Source organism: Heliangelus exortis, chromosome 2 (genome assembly GCF_036169615.1).
Source record: "Heliangelus exortis chromosome 2, bHelExo1.hap1, whole genome shotgun sequence".
Classification (NCBI taxonomy): Eukaryota; Metazoa; Chordata; class Aves; order Apodiformes; family Trochilidae; genus Heliangelus; species Heliangelus exortis.
Window position 1 is genome coordinate 109,501,688 of NC_092423.1, and position 17,601 is coordinate 109,519,288.

At 40.5% G+C, this 17,601-nt stretch overlaps 1 protein-coding gene across 1 annotated transcript in view; it reads left to right on the forward strand.

Annotated features, from left to right (window-relative positions):
• The window catches only part of LOC139793184 (chloride channel protein C-like), an 85,905-nt gene extending 71,335 nt beyond the window's left edge, over window positions 1-14,570 (forward strand). Inside the window, exons 14-16 of the mRNA XM_071737514.1 lie at window positions 10,194-10,290; window positions 11,255-11,350; window positions 13,458-14,570. Coding sequence (XP_071593615.1) covers window positions 10,194-10,290; window positions 11,255-11,350; window positions 13,458-13,697 — 433 coding nt within the window. The 3' untranslated portion in view covers window positions 13,698-14,570. The remainder of the gene's footprint in view (window positions 1-10,193; window positions 10,291-11,254; window positions 11,351-13,457) is intronic.
• Window positions 14,571-17,601: the final 3,031 nt, after the last annotated feature.

The window sequence follows — 17,601 nt, forward strand, 5'->3', positions numbered from 1 at the left end:
AAATGTCATGGTGTAAATGGCATGCCCTCCTGGTGGGGGAGGAAGCTCTATCCCAGGTGGAATTCAGAGAGACCTGAGGATAGGACCACTTGCCTTCCTTCCCAGGATGTTTCTGCCAGAAGGCAGAGTGAGGCTGTAAATGCATGTTGAGGAGTTGCCAGGAGGTCCCCTGTCTCTCTCTTGACTTGGCTGCTCTAGTCTGTGACTCCAGATCCTCCTCCAGTGGGGAAAGATACAGTTATGCTTCTGCCTAGCATCTGTAAAACCAAAACTGAAAAAAGACCTATTTTTTCACTTCCATGCATGTTACAGTTTACTGCTGTAGGACCACTGTGGGGCAATGAAGTGGTTCTTTGACATGATGAAGAGATTAGACACATCATCACTTGTGTTTGCTGCTCCACTGTCTTTGCCAGAGTTTATTTTATAATGTAAACCACAGTTTAAAAAAAAAAAAAAAAAAAAAAAAAAAAAGCATGTAGGATTTGAGAAGAAAAGCTGAAGGTAATGACTTTCTTTTCTCTGTTTGTGGACACAGCTGGGATACAACATAGAATCATGGAATCATTAAGGTTGGCAAAGACCTTCAAGATCATTTAGCCCAACCCTAATCCAACTACCACAACCACTTCTCCTGAAGTGCCACACTTCCTGAGCACCTCCAGGATGGCATCTCCACCATCTCTCTGGGCAGCCTGTTCCAATGCCTAATCGGTCTTTCTATAAAGAATTTCCCCCTAATATCTAACCTAAACCTCCCCTGACACAACTTAAACCGATTTCTCCTTGTCCCACTGCTAGTTTTGTCCCTTCAGGCAGTTGCAGAGAGCAGAAAGATCTCCTTTGAGCTGTGTCCTCTTCAGACTAAACAGTCCCAGTTCTCCCAGTTGCTCCTTGTACAACATGCCCTCCAACCCCCTCACCAGCCTCATAGCTCTTCTCTGGATATGCTCCAGGACCTCAATTTCTTTCTTAGAGAGTGGTGCCCAGATTTGAACACATTACTAAAGCTGTGGCCTCACCAGGGGCAAAATAACTTCCCTACTCCTGTTGGACAAACTGGTTTTGATACAGCCCAGGATGTCATTGGCCTTCCTGGCCACCCGGGCACACTGCTGGCTCCTGTTCAGCAGGACATCCACCACTACTTCCAGATCCTTCTCCACCAGGCTGCTTTCCAGCCACTCTTCCCCAAGACCCGAGAGTTTCTTGGGTTATTGCAACTAAAGGGCAGGACCCAGCACTTTGTCTTGTCAAACCTCATGCCACTGACCTCAGCAGTGAGAGTGATGAGAGATACCACATGGTCATCAGCCACGTCCTTGCTGCCATGCTGTGCATCCTCCCACACATGGGCACATGTGTACATGTGACCCTCCTGCACTCACTGATTTCTTCCACCAAAATGGATGTCAATGTGCTCTCTACCTAGGTGCTCTTTTTCTGAGGCGCTCATTATATATAGGTTTCCTGCATATTTGTGACTGATGAATACCACGTTCCTCCCAGGGACTCTTCTGATGATGGTGCCTTCGCTTCACTTCTGCCAAGGAAAATGAAGGAGCAGCGTTTCTCTACAGCAGTTAAATCCTCCTGGTATTCACTGAAGAAGAGCAGGTGAATGCTGGTCCCTCATTAGGCCAGGATCTGATCTCTCCATTTCCCTTGAGGAGATGTGGTGCAGAGGCAGAAGCTGGAGTGCTGCCCAGTTATCTGAGTTTCTGTCTTGAGCACAGCTATGATACAGTTTTCCTTGAGAAACTACTGGTCTGACAAATAGCAAAGAGGAGCCTGTTTGGGAATTTTACCATAACAAATAAGCCATTTTGTTAATACCTGAACCTCTCAGATCTGTACCATACACAGCTCACCTATTGTGGAGCCGAAGTTGGGTTCCTTGTTTTTGTCTTTGCACTCTTACCTACTCAGCTGTTAACCATTACTCTGCATTTTGTTTGTCTATCTTTTAGCTGAAAGTTGTTTTTTTTTTTTTCCTTGATTTACTTTGATTGGGAAAAAGTAACTATGCAGAAACCACAATATCTCCGACTGTAAGCAGACTGTACAGAATATATCTGTCTAAGCATAAATGGGGAAAACTTGGTTTTCTGCTGCTTCTGTACAGGATGTGACATTTCTGGCCTTGTGCCAGCGTTTTTGTGTGTGTTTTTTTCACCTAGGAAACCCCATTTCTTCCCACCCATCAAGTTCACTGAAACTTCAGCATTTGTGGTTGATGGGAATTGATATTTTTGGGCCTGAAAGAAATGTCAATAGAAATATTGTAGGTAAAGTTGTCAAAAATCCTTGTAGTTTACCATGTCCATTTTGTTTGAACAGTTTTATGATGCATTTTGATTTGGTGGAGGGGAATGTACTATGTGATTGCCTTACTCAGACTGGGTTTGTTTGATACATGCAAAGTGTTCAGGGTCCCTAATTCCTGTTTTTGGAAGACAGTCGGACGTCTAAGATCCTTTAAAAAATAGATGGGCTTTAGTTTTCTGTAGCAGAAAAGAAATATATTTAAAAGCTGTGGTCTTCCTGTAGTCTAAAAGCTTGGACTTTCAGAAATGCCTAGTTACAACCTGTGACTGAAAGCTTGGCTTCCCCTCTGAAGATGTTTTAAAAAGTCTTGTCTGCTGGAAAACAGATTTCATCCATCTTAAAATAAAGCTTTAATTACTTCTGAGGATCTTGTTCTGAAAGGTGAGCTAAAGCCTGCTGCTCTCTGCAGTCCCAGGAATGGCTCCAAGTTGTGTGATCTTTCCTTAAAAACGTGCAGCTGGCCTGGGCCGAGCTACATGGGCCCAGGGAACACAGCATCACTGCTGTGACCATCCCGGCCAACCCAGGGGGACTCCATCACTCATGAAGAGCTGGATGTGGAAACTTACTTCAGTGAGGCTGGGAGTGCTGGCAGGAGCTCTGAGGGCTACATCTTTCCACTTCAGAAACTCAGGGGAGATATTAAACATCCGCTTGATCAGCGGCGAGCTCCTCGCTCTAATTCTCATTTAAAGGATGTCACGTCTGATGGAGCTGAGCTGCCAGAGAGCTGCACCTGAGAGGAGGATTTCAGCCTCATGTTAGTTCCCTGTCCAGAGTCAGAAAATCTACCAGAGGAGGGAGCCAAACTACATTTCTCATGGCAATAATCGTTTTGCTGCTGCTGCTGCTCTTGCTGTGCTGAGCTTTCTGCTTCCTCCGTGGTGGGAGGAAGGCAGGTACAGAACAGCATGTACTCATAAACCTCCAACTCGATGGTCCTGCCTTCATTTTCCTGCTCATAAACTGGTATGGAAGGGTGATATGCTGCTTTCCACAATCAGAAGACATGGTGGAGCAGCTGTTCCCAGTAACAGGAATGACACTATTGCTGAGACAAACATTTTCACGATGATGCATGGGAACACTAAATCCAAACCACATTGTTTAGCTAATGCATGCTTTCACTCTGCTAAAGGGGAATGTCACATAACTGAAAGTAAATCGAAGAGATCAGAGTTTAGAAAATATGACAAAGTTGAAAACTTAAAGCTGCATTACACAGTAACATCCTTTAGCAGAGAAATAATTGATCCAAAGTGGTGTGTGTATGTGTATTTTATGGCCGTTTGTTAGGTATGAATTGCCCCTGGTCAGTCTAGTGAACAGAAACTGTTGTGAGTCAGGAATGCTTTCTGCCAAACCCTGGAGTAAAACTCAGTATAGCATATTGATAATGTGCTGTGGGAAAGGAGATCTAGCAGTGCAACGCCTCACAGATATGTCAGGCTGTACGTAGGTACTGTTTCTGCCATTTTTCTGTAATCTGCCCTCCCAGTTGGGAGGAAACACCCCTCTCAAGGTGTGTGCATGCATGCGTGCAAAGAGAGTCCACACACACTTGTTGAATATGGCAATGCCTTTATTTCCCTTAGCAAGAGAAGAACTACTTGCCTTCAGCAAGCAATGGAGTGCAACAGCTTAGGAACAAATGCAAAGTTGAAGTCAAATTGAGACCCAAAACTATTAATTCATAAGTTAAATACTAAGCTTAGTGATATCTACCTTCATACTGCAACAGCTTTGCTGCTGCCGCTCTTGAAATAATTTGAAATGATTTGAAAGCTTCTTGTAGAGCCTTCTCCTTCTGGCGCTGTTGAGGAGAGGTTGCTAAGTTTAGATCACAAGAATGTGAAGCTACTCAATCAAACACAGAAGTCTGCAAAGTTCATGCAATAAATGGAGCTAAAATGAGGTTTTGTCTCTTACCAGAGGATCATGGACAGCTTTGCCCCTTTCTCCTGCCCTTGGCTTTGCCATAAGTTCTGGGCAGTGGTGATTCTACCAGGTCTGATCAAAGCTAAAAGCACCATCGGCAGTGGTTTGAAGGCTGCATCTAAATTCAGCCAGCAAAGAAGAAAAAAAGGGGAGGGAGAGCATATTAGAAACTTGAAAACTATTTTTAGGTGTGTAGATTATGGGGCTGATGGCAATATCAAAGTGCTTTTGTGATTACTTGGTTTTCATGTTCGAGTCTGTCAGCACATTGTTTGTTTTTACTGTCCGGACTCCTGCTTTTGAAAAGCTGATCCAGTTAATTTCCATGGTACACTGTAGAGTAATCTTGCCTATTAAAATAAATGGAATCCAGCACTTTCAGCAAAAGCCCTTGACGTTATGATCCTCCCATGTATTGTCAGGGTCCCGAGGCACTGCAGCTCACGAGCAACACAGATGGAAGAAGGTTTATAGAGTCTGTGGTTTTATTTTGTATCTGAAGTGTGAAACTTTTCTTCTGAAGAACAGCATTATATGATACTTTTAAAATTAGTAGGTCTGCTCGGCCATACAAAGGATTGTGCAGGTGCTGTAGGACTTTGTGACGGAGCTCTTTGGAGGGAAAGCTGGAGTGCTGCACAGGCAGTGTGCTAACTCACAAAGCCAAATTAAAAACGCATGCAGCCTCACTGCAGCATGTGGGTGGCTTTTAGGCAAGTGCAGAGTGTAGTTAAATGTTGAAATCAAATATAGGCATGGGGAAAACTGGTGTGTGAATGGAAAGACTGATCGCATACTTGCCCTGTCTTTTCAGCGTGTGGTAGGTTACTCTGAAATCTGCCTGGTAACAAGCCTGCTCGTAAGGAAATACAAATCTGTTCCTCAGCCTTCATCCTTTTGTAAAATCTAGCTTTTCTGTAGGTTTGAAATATTAAGTTTGCATTTACAGTTTGTTTACAGCTGTCCTTGTTGAGGCTGTAGACTTACTGTCTGCTCATTCGCTCTGATGATGGTGCCCATAAAATCAGAGACCTGGCAACTTAAGTAATGAATCTTAACCTCAAAACACAGCTCTGAGGTGGAAGAAATACTTGTTTTGTAGATCTGAAAACTGAGGTACAGTGATTAAATATTTATTCAGTATCCTTTAAAAGGCTGTGGCATGGACAGGATTTGATCTTTGCTCTGGAAAACCACAGCTCAGTACTTGATAATGACCTTTTTATCATCTTTTAGGTAAAATGCCAAAAATTAATGCAAAGGTCCTCCTTGGTTTGAAGAATGAAATATTAAATAAACAGTAATGATTCAGGCTGCCTTACCTGAAACAACCCTGTAACCATGATATTTTGCTGTGAAAGATGAAGATTTGGTAGATTTTAAAGCAGTTCCTGAAAGGAGTGCTCTGAGGATTTTGCAGGATTTGGTCACTGCTCTGCTCTCAGAAGTTCTAGCATAAACATGCAACACTTCCAAAAGGGCAAAACGAGAGAAACTTTTTACATGGACTGTAAAGCGTAAATTCTATTTAAGAATAGTTGTTACTTTATGTTCTTGGTAAGGTAGGCACTAGTATACTAAATGCATTTTCCTGAACTCAAATAGCATTGTGCCTTTTTTAAATGGTAAAAAAAAGAGTGCTTTGCATATGGTGAGCTCGACAGCAAAAGGACTACATCATCCCATACCAGCTGCTGTGAAAATTGAAGGGTGCAAAACAACCAGCCTTAGCTGGAGCAAGATTTAAAAACCTTGTTCATAGGGTAAAATAATTTACACTGGCCAGGTATCAGGATGAGGAAGGACCTTGAAGAGGTTCAGGGTGCCATATTTTGTTATTTTATATTTTATGCCATTTATTGTTACTTGTTACTGTTCTTATGTCATGATATTTTTCAGACTGACTGACATAGATCAAAGCTTACTACTTTATGTCACTTTTAACCATGTCTGAGAGAAGTCCTGAGTCAGTAGATTTTTAATACCTGTAGATTTTTAATCACTGCTCCTCACTGAGCTGGATATTGGCCAAAGCATCAGCTGTAATGAGCTGAAGAATAAAATCTGAACTGCATCTAAAAGAACTGTGACCAGCAGGTCACAGGAGGTGATTCTATCCCACTGCTCCTCTCTTGTGAGGCCCCACCTGGAGTACTGTGCCCAGTTCTGGAGCCTGCAATGCAGGAAGGACATGGAGCTGCTGGTACTAGTCCAGAGGAGAGGGGGGTCATAAAGGTGATCAGAGGGCTGGAGCACTTCTCCTATGAAGACAGGCTGAGAGAGTTGGGGTTCCTCAGTCTGGAAAAGAGGAGGCTCCAAGGAGACCTCATAGCAACCTTCCAGGGGGCTACAGGAAAGCTGTGGAGGGGGTTTTGACAAGGGTGTGTAGTGATAGGATGAGGGGAATGGTTTAAGTTGAAAGAGGGTAGGTTTAGATTAGATATTAGGGAGAAATTATTTTCTGTTAGGTTGGTGAGACACTGGAACAAGGAAGTTGTGGCTACTCCCTCCCTGGAAATGCTCAAAGCCAGGTGGGATGGGGCTTTGAGAAACCATGGAGAGGTCCCTGCCCACAACAGGGCAGGTGGAACTAGATGATCATCAAAGGTTCCTTCCAGTGCAAACCGTTCTATGCTTCTATGAAAAGTAACACTGGTAACTGGTGAATTAAGGCAGGACAAGTAAGCATAAAGCTTCCTGAAGCAAGCTAAAAATGATCCTTCAGGTTCTCTAATCGTCTCTCCTCCCCCAGCCCACTGTTTTTATCCATTCAGACTGTGAGAGTGCTACCCTGAATGTTTTTGTCAGTGACATCACCTTTTAATCTTCCTTCTGTTCATTTGCAGCTACTTTGGAGCTGCAATTCTATTTATGTCACTCCCCCAATATTTAGAATTTGTAGTTTCCTCAGTTAATTGGCCATCTTGACAAGAAGAGTGACACAATCAGCTGTCAGATACTTTTCATTCCTGACTTCCATACCAAATCTGACATGTGGATATTGAGATAATACTGTGTTATCTTAATTAGGTGTATCTTCATGATGCATGCTTTATAACAGATAGAGCATATGAAACTACTGCAATGCCTTGCCAGGGTATCTTTGAAATGAGATTCCCTACTTAAGGGTTTTCTTCCTTCTTAAATAAATAAAGAGTAAACGAACAATTGCAGAGTCCAAGTCTGAATCCTAGCACTTCCTGATAAACCTCACAAAATAGTGCAAGAAACATGTTTGGTCTGCTTTCTAAGGCTTGATGATGTGATAGGAAGGATGTTGTATGCAACATCAAAGAGTGGTGTTGTTATACCTCTGAAGCATGACTTCTGGAAGTCCAAGTGAAATAATGTATGTTCATTTTTCTCCTGAATATGGCAGTTTTTAATAGGCTTGGATTCTTATCAGAAGTGTTCCAACAATTTCCTTCATTGTGTTTGTGTGTGCTTTTTTTTTTTGACTAGCCAAATTTCTCTCACACTTCCCAAAGGCCTGTTAAGTGACTCCCTGCTGGGTTTAGCTAAGAGTAGTGCCAAGCAAATTGCAAGCTGCCAAAACTGGCCATGAAACCACTGGTGATGAGCAAATGTTTCTGCTCTTTCATCTCATGGTCAATGTTGCTGGGTTTTAAATTTCAGCCCATGGTGTTCAAGGGGAAAACAGTGAAGTCTGGACTATCGACAGGTCTGAACAGTGTTTTGGACCTGAGCATACAGATCTTTTGGCAAAGCATTAAGGCAGACCACAACTTTTGCACTTGAGATCTACATATCCATGTTAGGCTTTTAAGTTTTGAGAGTATTCTTGGCTCGGTGATCATCCTTGAAATTCACTTCTTGGAGATGTACATGGTGATCTCCGAGTGGAATTTAGATCTGCGTATTTATATCTCAGATAGAATGATTACAGACCTGGTTGTGAAAGACCATAAAACTTGACCCTTCAGAGTGCCCCGCAGAACAAAGCATGTAATGCATTAAGCATAATTCATAGGGCTGGATTAATTTTTTCTCCATGTCCTCTGCTGTAGTGCATACATTATAAGTATCTTGTGTTTCCCTCCCTTTCCTCCTCCAAATGTAGTCTAAGGGGACTAATGTAGTCTTGCCTACTTTTATTACTCTTTTTAAAAATTATTTATTTTATTTTCCCCACAAGTTCTTTGAACTTTCAGGTCTTCACCTGTAAAAGGATGATACCTGCATCCCAGCCAGGGGCATACTTATAAATCTCATTGGGAGTCTTAGATGAGAGACTGAGGCCATGTCTTCATTAACAAAATACAGATTTTGAGACTGGATCTACTGAGTGAAACAGCTGACTGTTTCAGGAAAAAGGGATGTCGTCTGCAATGCTAACCAACACATGAGAGGAAGAGGTGACAGAATAGTTTCCTTCAAAAGTGTGTTCCAGATCTGAACTAAAACATGAAAGTAGATGCTCCCAAACTAGCTTTTCTTTAGGTTGGAGAAAAGGCAGACTATATAAAAGACCTGAAATGTTTTAATATGTTGGAAAGTTGTTTAACTTTTATGTCTTTTTGTGTGAGAGTTCAATGGTATTTCATGATAGGGTTATTTTTTTTTTTTTGCTTTTTGCAGTTTTGATTAAACTGCAAGACAAAGCTTCATTAAAAGCAAGACAAAGAAGTACAAAATATAGCAGACTGTAAGGAAAATAATAGAATGGCAAATAGCCTGCTGGCTAGGGCAGCCAGCAGGAATGGAGGGGACCTTGTTGTACAAATCCCTGTTTATTCAGCATGAAACCCCTGCAACAGGAGAAATTAAAAAGTGCCATACAGAGCCACTAATTAGCTCATTATGAAGGAGAGTTTGGAGAAAGGGCTTGAACACAGTTCTTCCATATCCTGTCCCTAGGGAGGGCACTGACCACCGGCTCTTGGAGCTGGCAGGAACATCATCTTAATGTAAGTTCTCTGTTGTGGAGTGCTAGTTTGGGGTTGAACAAATTAAAATTTTCTAATTATTATTTTTTGTTAATATTCCCAGCTTAAGCTTTGTGTTTTGGTCATAAAACCCACTTTGTACCTCATCTGTATTTTTCTGATGACCTAATGAAAATTCCGTGTCTGCTCTTCTCCGAGTGCCTCAAGTGCATAATTTTGCAGTGTGTTGCACATCTCTGTGCTACTGTAGTATCTCCTCTCTGTAATCAGAGACCAGGGCTAGCATGATATTTAGTATATGGCAAAACAAAAAGCTCTGTGGTTGTCCCCAAGGTGTTTGTTGTCTAAATATAAGTTAAAAGGTTGGAAATGCATACTGTGGATAGAGTGTGTGGGTAATCAAGGAAACACTAAGTTACAAATGCTAATTTGAAATATATTTCTTGTCAAATCTTTTTATGTGTAGCTCAGAAGGGGAGAAGTATAAAGAAAGGTGTAAAATGATGTAATAATTGATAAAGACATCCTTTCTCATGTGACAAAGTCAGCAAAAATATTAAATGCCTTGATGATCCCTAGAGTGCAGTACTGTGACAGAAGGTTTCACTGATGCTTTAAAATATGACATTATTTTTGGCAGAACTTGTGTTTCAACGTAGATGTTACTAAAGAAGGATGTGGGAAGAAACAACAGTCTACTAACATTCAGATAATTGTATTTCCTTATTATTGGTATTAACTTGTTGGGTACAACCTAGACAGTGCATGAGCTGTTCCTGCCAAGCAGGTTGATGCAGGTCAAGAAAAACATGTAGGATAGCTGACATCCTATAATCTAATTAGGAAATCTAAACCAGAAAACACCTGTGTGATGCTGGTACTGCTGATGGAAATATAGAAAGGTGAATTGTGTGGTCAGCCCACTAATAATCTATCCATCATGTATCTGATGATCAGGCATTGTGCATATAATCCATTTCTTTCCCTTTTTCACACCTTTTTTTTTTTAATTAACCTTAGGTTAGAGCTATGCATGCTACTGGAGAACGAGCACATTTTTGAACCAGAGACAAATGATGAGACTTTCTCCTCTTCTGACCCACTCTCTTATGAGAAGGTAACCCTTTTTCTTTCAGCTCTTTCCTTGCATAATCAGCATATATATTAGGTGAGCTTTCCATGGTCAGGTATGATGTAAATTCAACAGTGACCAGAGACTTTCCAGGGACAGCTGTCATCAAGTATCATGCCACTCAGAGTCTGAAAGTTGTGCAAGACTCCTGGCAAAGAATTTCCTTGCTCACGTTGGCTGTTCCAATCTTCTCTCTCTCAACTTCTCCACAGAGAGCAAAATTATTATAATATGTAATTCTGTATGGGATAGCACCTCTCTGAATGATGAGTGTTTGTAAAAGCTTTCGTACTTGAAAAGCATGTACTTCCCTTTGATAGATGACTAAAGGATTTTTAGGAATAGTAAACATGAAGTGTGGTAGAAGAGAATCATGTGTTACCATAGCAAGAGTAGTGATGGAGGTTTGAGCGACTTATAGAGGCACAACTGGAAAGTCATCATATATTACTGAAACTTGGTCTGTCAATGTTGAGAAGGAGCAGGGCAATTATGTGTGGGATGAGGTACCAGAATACAAATGATTACTCTGTGAAAGGGGGCTGAGGCTCAGCTGATCAGCTGATGGCTGATGCCAGTTTTGTTGCGTTTCTCTGATTTCTGATTTTTCTGACTTTCATGATTTGCCATCATGTAATTATCACTTAGTGTGTGAATTTTCACAGCATGAAAAACCTCACCCCTAAGCCAATACAACTTATATTGTCTTAATATAGATACAGTTGCACTAAAGGAAGAAAAAAACCCCCCACCTTTTTGTGAGTAAAGACTGTTTGACTTTATATTGCTAATTTCACCTTTATCGTCAGAATAATTTACAAAGTTTAGATAAGCTCTATCGCTGTAGCTCTGCTGGAAAACTTTATAGAGTCGAACTGGAGAGCTTTTGAACCTTGGGTTCTAACGTGCAGTGCAGAAGAGAAGTGAAATGGATTCTTGCCTATTGCAGATAAGGGTGGAGAAGCTGCCCAATCTGTCGCGCCTGAGCATGCTGCTGAACCGCTACGCTACAGACCCCCGGTATCAGCAACTCTTCATCAATCTGGTAAGACTGAAGCCAACTCTAAAAACAAACATTTCCTCCATGAACAATGTGTTTGTTATATTTTCTCATTTGTTTATGATGGCTGTGTCAGCCGCACTGATTTACATAAACACTGCCAATCCTGGGACGTTACATTCTCAACAAAAGTAGCTGAGTACAAACAGCATTCCGAAGTTTTAATTCATATTGTATAAACATAACAGATGTTGATAAAATGAGCCAAAAAGAAAATACAACAAAGGAGACCATTTCAAGGGGGCTTTTGATTAAAATACATTCCAGATTGACAAAATGATACAATGTTAATGGAATAGATCATTTAAATGTCATTATTTGGCTCTTAGAGTCCTATAAAGCAAATATAAAGCAACACTTTGGAGATTTTAGGCTCCATTATGGTACAGTGTCTATGTATCAACTTATAAATAAAGCTGTATTTCTTCCCCCTTTCCCTTTTCTTTATTTTTAATCCCTGCTATGACATTGCCACATTTATTTCCTAAATACTGTACTAAAATACTGGGTCCAAAAGCAATAATGGGCTTAGTATACTGAATAAGGCCTAAAATAAATACGTTATAAGCAAAGGAAATGTAGTTTCTGCCTTGGTGAATTTCCAGTCTACAGCATTGAAACTGAGGTGGAGACACGCTGGGTCAGAGAGCCTAGTTCAGATGGGCTTTATTGTAAAAGATATAAAATCTGCTCCTCTTAACTCATGTGTAAAGAAGACAGAGTTTGAGATCCATCTAATCCGAATTCCTTAGTTTGAGAAGAGCTAGAAGGAGAGAAAAGTTATAAAAACACAGTGCTCCCAGTATCAATTCTCTGCTTTGGTTTAAGAGCTTCTTTCTAATAGATGGGGAAACTGGAGTAGAGAGAGGACACAGGGCTTTCCAAAGCTCAAGAGAAGGTCATACATGGGAGTCAAAGCCAGCTCAGCTCAGACCCTGTCCAGTGCTTGTGCCATTGGGCCACACAACTTTTTTGTTACAGGAAACCTCTTGCACTCAATTAGTTTTCACATTGGTACCTAGCATTTTATTACCTGATGCGATCCCTAAAGCACAAAGTTTAGTATCCCTCCCAACCACTTGTTATTGTGATTCATTAAAGTGCTGTTTCTGATATCCACAGAAATATCCATTGTGGAATTCTTGGGCATATTGATTTACTATGCCATTGAGTTCCACAGCAAAATTTTATGTGGTATAGGAAGAGGAGACATTTTTACCTTTTTTTTTTTTTTTCTCCTTGTGTCTTTGAATGTCTTGTCAGTCCTGTAAGTGAAAGGGGGAGATGTGTTCCTCTCTACCGTGCATTTATTTATATTATTTTGTCATGTCTTTGTTTCATTTTTCCTCTGTCTGAGGAAGCATGTATTTGGGAAGCATAATACACCTTCATTGTCAGAACTGGCCTGGTCTTCTGAAGGATATTGTAGAATTATGTGAAAAGTAAAAACTCAGTGAACACCTATATGAGCTATAAAAAGCATCATGAGTAACAACAAAATATTCTTTACCTCTGTGCCTAACAGTTACAGCCCTCATAGTTTCCAGTGACCAGAGTTCAGTACTTGCAGGCCCTCTTCTTCTCAGAGCCACGTGATTGCTTTCTTTGTCTTCTTCCTCACAGTTCATGTTTCTGTGCAAATTGACTTTTATAGGCATTTATTGCAAAATATTACAGGATGTCATAAATGGTTGTGTAATAAGATAGCAGCTACAAAAAAATCTTAAGACTTAATAAATATTGGGGTCACTGATTATTTCCAAGTAAAAACTCAGACCATATCGATGGAGCTCAGCTTTGCTATTCTAGCCTGTGAGATTTGGGTACATTCCAGTCATAATAGTTTATTTAGAGTGAACCTGATGGTTTACAAAAAATGAAAGTGTTTTCTTACTATGGTATTTCCTGATGCTTTAGGTACAACTGGGGTAGTGGAATGGGGAGACAACTCATGTTCTCATTGGTTCCTGTCCTTCAAGCCTGTGACCTCTGTCTCCCCAGCCTTCTTCCCCTGCCTCTCCTTCCCACCCCTGTGGCAGGGATGCATTCATGGTTTTTTGTGTTCTCTCTGTGCCCTCTCTTTGCCTTACAGGAGCCATACATAAACACATCTGCAATGTCAGTCCAGGCTCATTTCTCACTGCAACGCACCTACATCATCTTTCGGACCCTGGGCCTACGGCACCTCACTGTTGTTGACCCACAGAACCGAGTGGTTGGGGTGATCACCAGGAAGGACCTGATGCCTTTCCCACTGGAGGAGAGGCTCAGGCTCCAGCTGGCACCACAGAGCCCTCAGGCAGACGAGCAGCCCCTGGATTCAAGGCCATGAATATGTTCTTAGGCTTTGTCACTTGTGTTTGAGTCCATGTGCTTCTTCAGGAATAAATAATCAAAGCTTTTCCACTTGATCCCTCCTGGAGAAGGGATAGGTAAGAGCTGTAGTATGTAGACATGTGGGCTTGTAGGCCGGAGTTATGTTTCTTCAGATGTTTGGTGACTGCAAAATTCATTAATTTAAATGCTTGTGAGACAAAATTAAAAATCTTGTGTTTTTGGAAGTTGTACATAAAATCAGATGTGAAGGACAGATGTCAAGAATGTTTTTGTCACACTGTGTCTATGCCTTCCAATGAAAAAACATCATAGCCATTAGCAGCATATATGTCAACAGTGCCTTCTACTGAGGACTAAAACTTCATCCTCTGAGTGTCTGCCTGTTGTAAAGGACAATGTTTCCATATTAGTGTTTTTATTTTGAAATATGTCTGTTTAACTGAGAGGTAATGCTCCTAAAGAGTCTTCAGGTGAGCACCTGAAGGGAACGAGGGTTTGGCCTTTTCATTGGCCTACGTATATTAGAATTTGAAAGGGAGAATTTTATGATAGAGAAAGATATTCACTCTGGGGCTCCTGCCAAATTTCCATCACAGTTTTCAGTGTGAGAAGCTTGTCTTGCTTTTCTGTTGCCTACATGTCTTTCAGTTTCTGCTACTCCTAGAATAGGCTCTCTTTCTTTCCTTCGACCAGATAGAACAACATTTTTAGTTAAGTTTACGTGCAGTGAGGTATGGGGCAAATTCTAACAATGGGGAAGCAACATGATAAATTGTGGGAACAGTTTTTCTGTATATTGCAGCATATTTACAAGCTGATGACAAATTAAATAAATCTTCATTATTTTGGAGTCATACAATGCTTGAAACCTTGGAAAGTGTTGTTGTGAACAATTTTTTGGATAAAGACATTTTTAGATTTCCCTCTATGACTTCTTCTGTTTAATTTTATTCTGTTAAATACCAGAGGAATTCCTACATATTTGGATATTAAAATCAAACATGTATGATGGAACCCACCAGTATTAATGTTTTTGCAGAGAATACCAAGGAAAATTAGTAATAATTTACCGGTTATATAAACTTGCCAAAATTCCTGAAAGTGAATTTCTGGTATTTGAATCATGCAGCTTTGAGTCTCCTACAAATCAAAGATCTGTTGCATTTTCTCCTGTTCTCCCTGCTGGATCTTGCCTTTATTATCAATAACATTGCTTTTGGAGCACCACAGAGAAGGCACAGCACTTTAAAACTTAAGTGTCCGGTCAATGCAAACAGCTGGCAGCCAACTTCTGAAAGAACATAAGAAAGGCTCTTTCAATGGAGAGTTTAAATATGTCACGTGTGTGGTGAGCAATGGTTTGCAAATATTCCATCCAAGAGATGTGGAGGTGGATGTTTATTTAGATCCTGTTGAAGTTATTAATCTTTTGTTCATTAGTACACTAGCAAGGTTATTGTCGTTACTGATCTATGCCTCACCTGCCTGAAAACCACAAAGCTTTTCTTGAGGGTCTTAGGGTTAATATGCCAGGAGAACACAAAATCTAATCGAGAAACCCCTAGTGATTTCCCCCTGAGGAGGTGAGAATTTCTTCTCTTGATACCCAAATCTAAATAACCTTGCCATGAATTTGCATTTTTGGTTCAAAGCCCATTGCTGATTTCCTTTTCCATGATCTATTGAGTACACAAAGTACCACCCTCCTAAGACCTGAGTAATGTAATTTCTTTCTGCTTATGGTATCTGTGCCTAAATGACTCAGAACAAACTGTAGTTGAGGTGTGCTTTGCAGAGCATGAGGGCTGGAGACAGGCAGGATTTCTGTAACTTGTTACACAGCTTTGAACGGGTCACTTACATGCTTGGCATATCATTTACTCTGTCTGTAAAGTTGGAAGATTCATAGGGAACCACCATAGTTACTGCAGAGTACATGTGTGAAAGGTATTATAGGAATATAAACTATTTGTAATAATATTTTTTGCAGTTTTAAAAAGCAGTGTGGTATTGGTTTGCCCCCCTTCCCAAACCCCCAGTAACAACTGTAGTGTCTAAGGAAAAGTTCACACAATTTGCATGGAATTTCTTGTAACTGTGTTGTCAGCTGGGTAGGGGACAGATGCTGCTTTTTTCCATCCAGTGCTATCTCAGTCCATTGATAGATATGGGTTTTTTTATTTATTTTATAATATATGCATGTTTGTGAAGACACAAAAAAGAGAAATCCTCCCAGGACCTCCTGAAACAAGTGGCTCCTTTATATTCGGGACTCCAGTGACAAATCTGTCTCATCACAAACCCTAGTACCATAATATATGTTGGAAAGTGAAAACAGATGAATTTTGTACAAAGCCTTTCATTAACATGTGATTCCAATGATCCTTACATAGAACAGCTCTCTAAGGAATGGCAGTAACAGGTAGTCATATAATTTGACTTTTTGGGATAAGATATTTGTGGTTTTCTTCTTATCTGCTTATATGGAATGAGAAATGTTCTGCTACTTCATTATATGATTTGAACTAAGGATGAGATAGAGCAAAGATGCTATTGTCATGTGAAATGCATTTTTTAAAATGATTTTCCACAATTTCTGAACAAACCTCTGGCTTCACAACAATTTTCAAGTTATTGTCATTATTTTTGGTCTCTACTATGTATTTATACCTCTGTCATCTCACTCTTCTTTATGATGATATTTTCCTAACACTTCTGTCTCTCTTAAGCTGAAATATCACTTAAAACAGGCTGACTGAACTTCAGATCTAGGTTTGAAGTTCAGCCATGCAAAGTCCCCCCATTCAATTAGAAAAAAAATGCTTTTGCATTAGACACATTAAACCATCTGTGCATTACATGTTCCTATGAATGAGCATAAACTATCATGAGAAGGTTTTTGTGATATGCAGCCTTAAAGTATGGTTTTACAGGTAATCTGGTAATGTCTATGTGTCTATGCTAACGTATTTAATATTGGTGGAGATTTTCCTGTCATGTGATACTTAGTGTTAAGTGCCTGGTGTTTTTAAACTGCTTGGTTTATCATGCTAGAGAGCCTTTTAACATTTTCTTGTTTTCCAATTGGTTTTCACTCACATTTTTAAATGAGATATCCTTTAATAATGTTTATTTGAACAGAAAAGCCTAGTGGAGGGAAGACGGATGAAGAAAATCTAATTATCTACTTCATATAAAAATGATGCTTTTAAGGACAGAGGGACCAACGTGAAAGGTACTAGTACTAGGATACAGTCTGTCTTACCTCAAGGCTGAGACAGCCTTGAGCCAAAAGCTAATAGGGAATGGAAAAGCAACTTGCTGTGCTCTGTAACAGAGTAGTGCCTGGAAAATCACTGATGAGGAAGTGCTGCAAAATGTTACTGTTGCCTCTGCTGCCCCTTTTCACATAGCTTTAGCCAACAGAGCTGTCAGTGTACCTCTGGTGATCATGAAATCACTTAATGAAATGAAGTGTAACCAGCTTTCTACTAAACTAGTGGTTAATTAAGTGTGACCATCAAGTGATGGGAACCACAGTAGTATACAAGGGAATGCTTGTTCATTCCTGAAAGGCCTATTAAAGTAAGAGGAAATATGTGATCAGCACAGTTGTCTGAATGTCTAACGTGGTGTGGCGTGGGAATGCCAGCACTGGAGTTCAAACGCATGAGGAGTTGCTGCTGCTTACTTGAGGTACTGAACAAACCAGAATAACTTTGACTATGTGATTGTAATCAATGCCTAGCACACTTCTGAGGGGCCAAAGCAACGAAATGGTTGAATAACGTGTAGCATCTCATTAAACGGGTGAATCTTGCTTATCTGACATCGTAGACTGTGCAAAACTCAAAGTTCTGCCACTCCTTACTCAGTGTCAGCAGAGAAGGAGCAAGGAA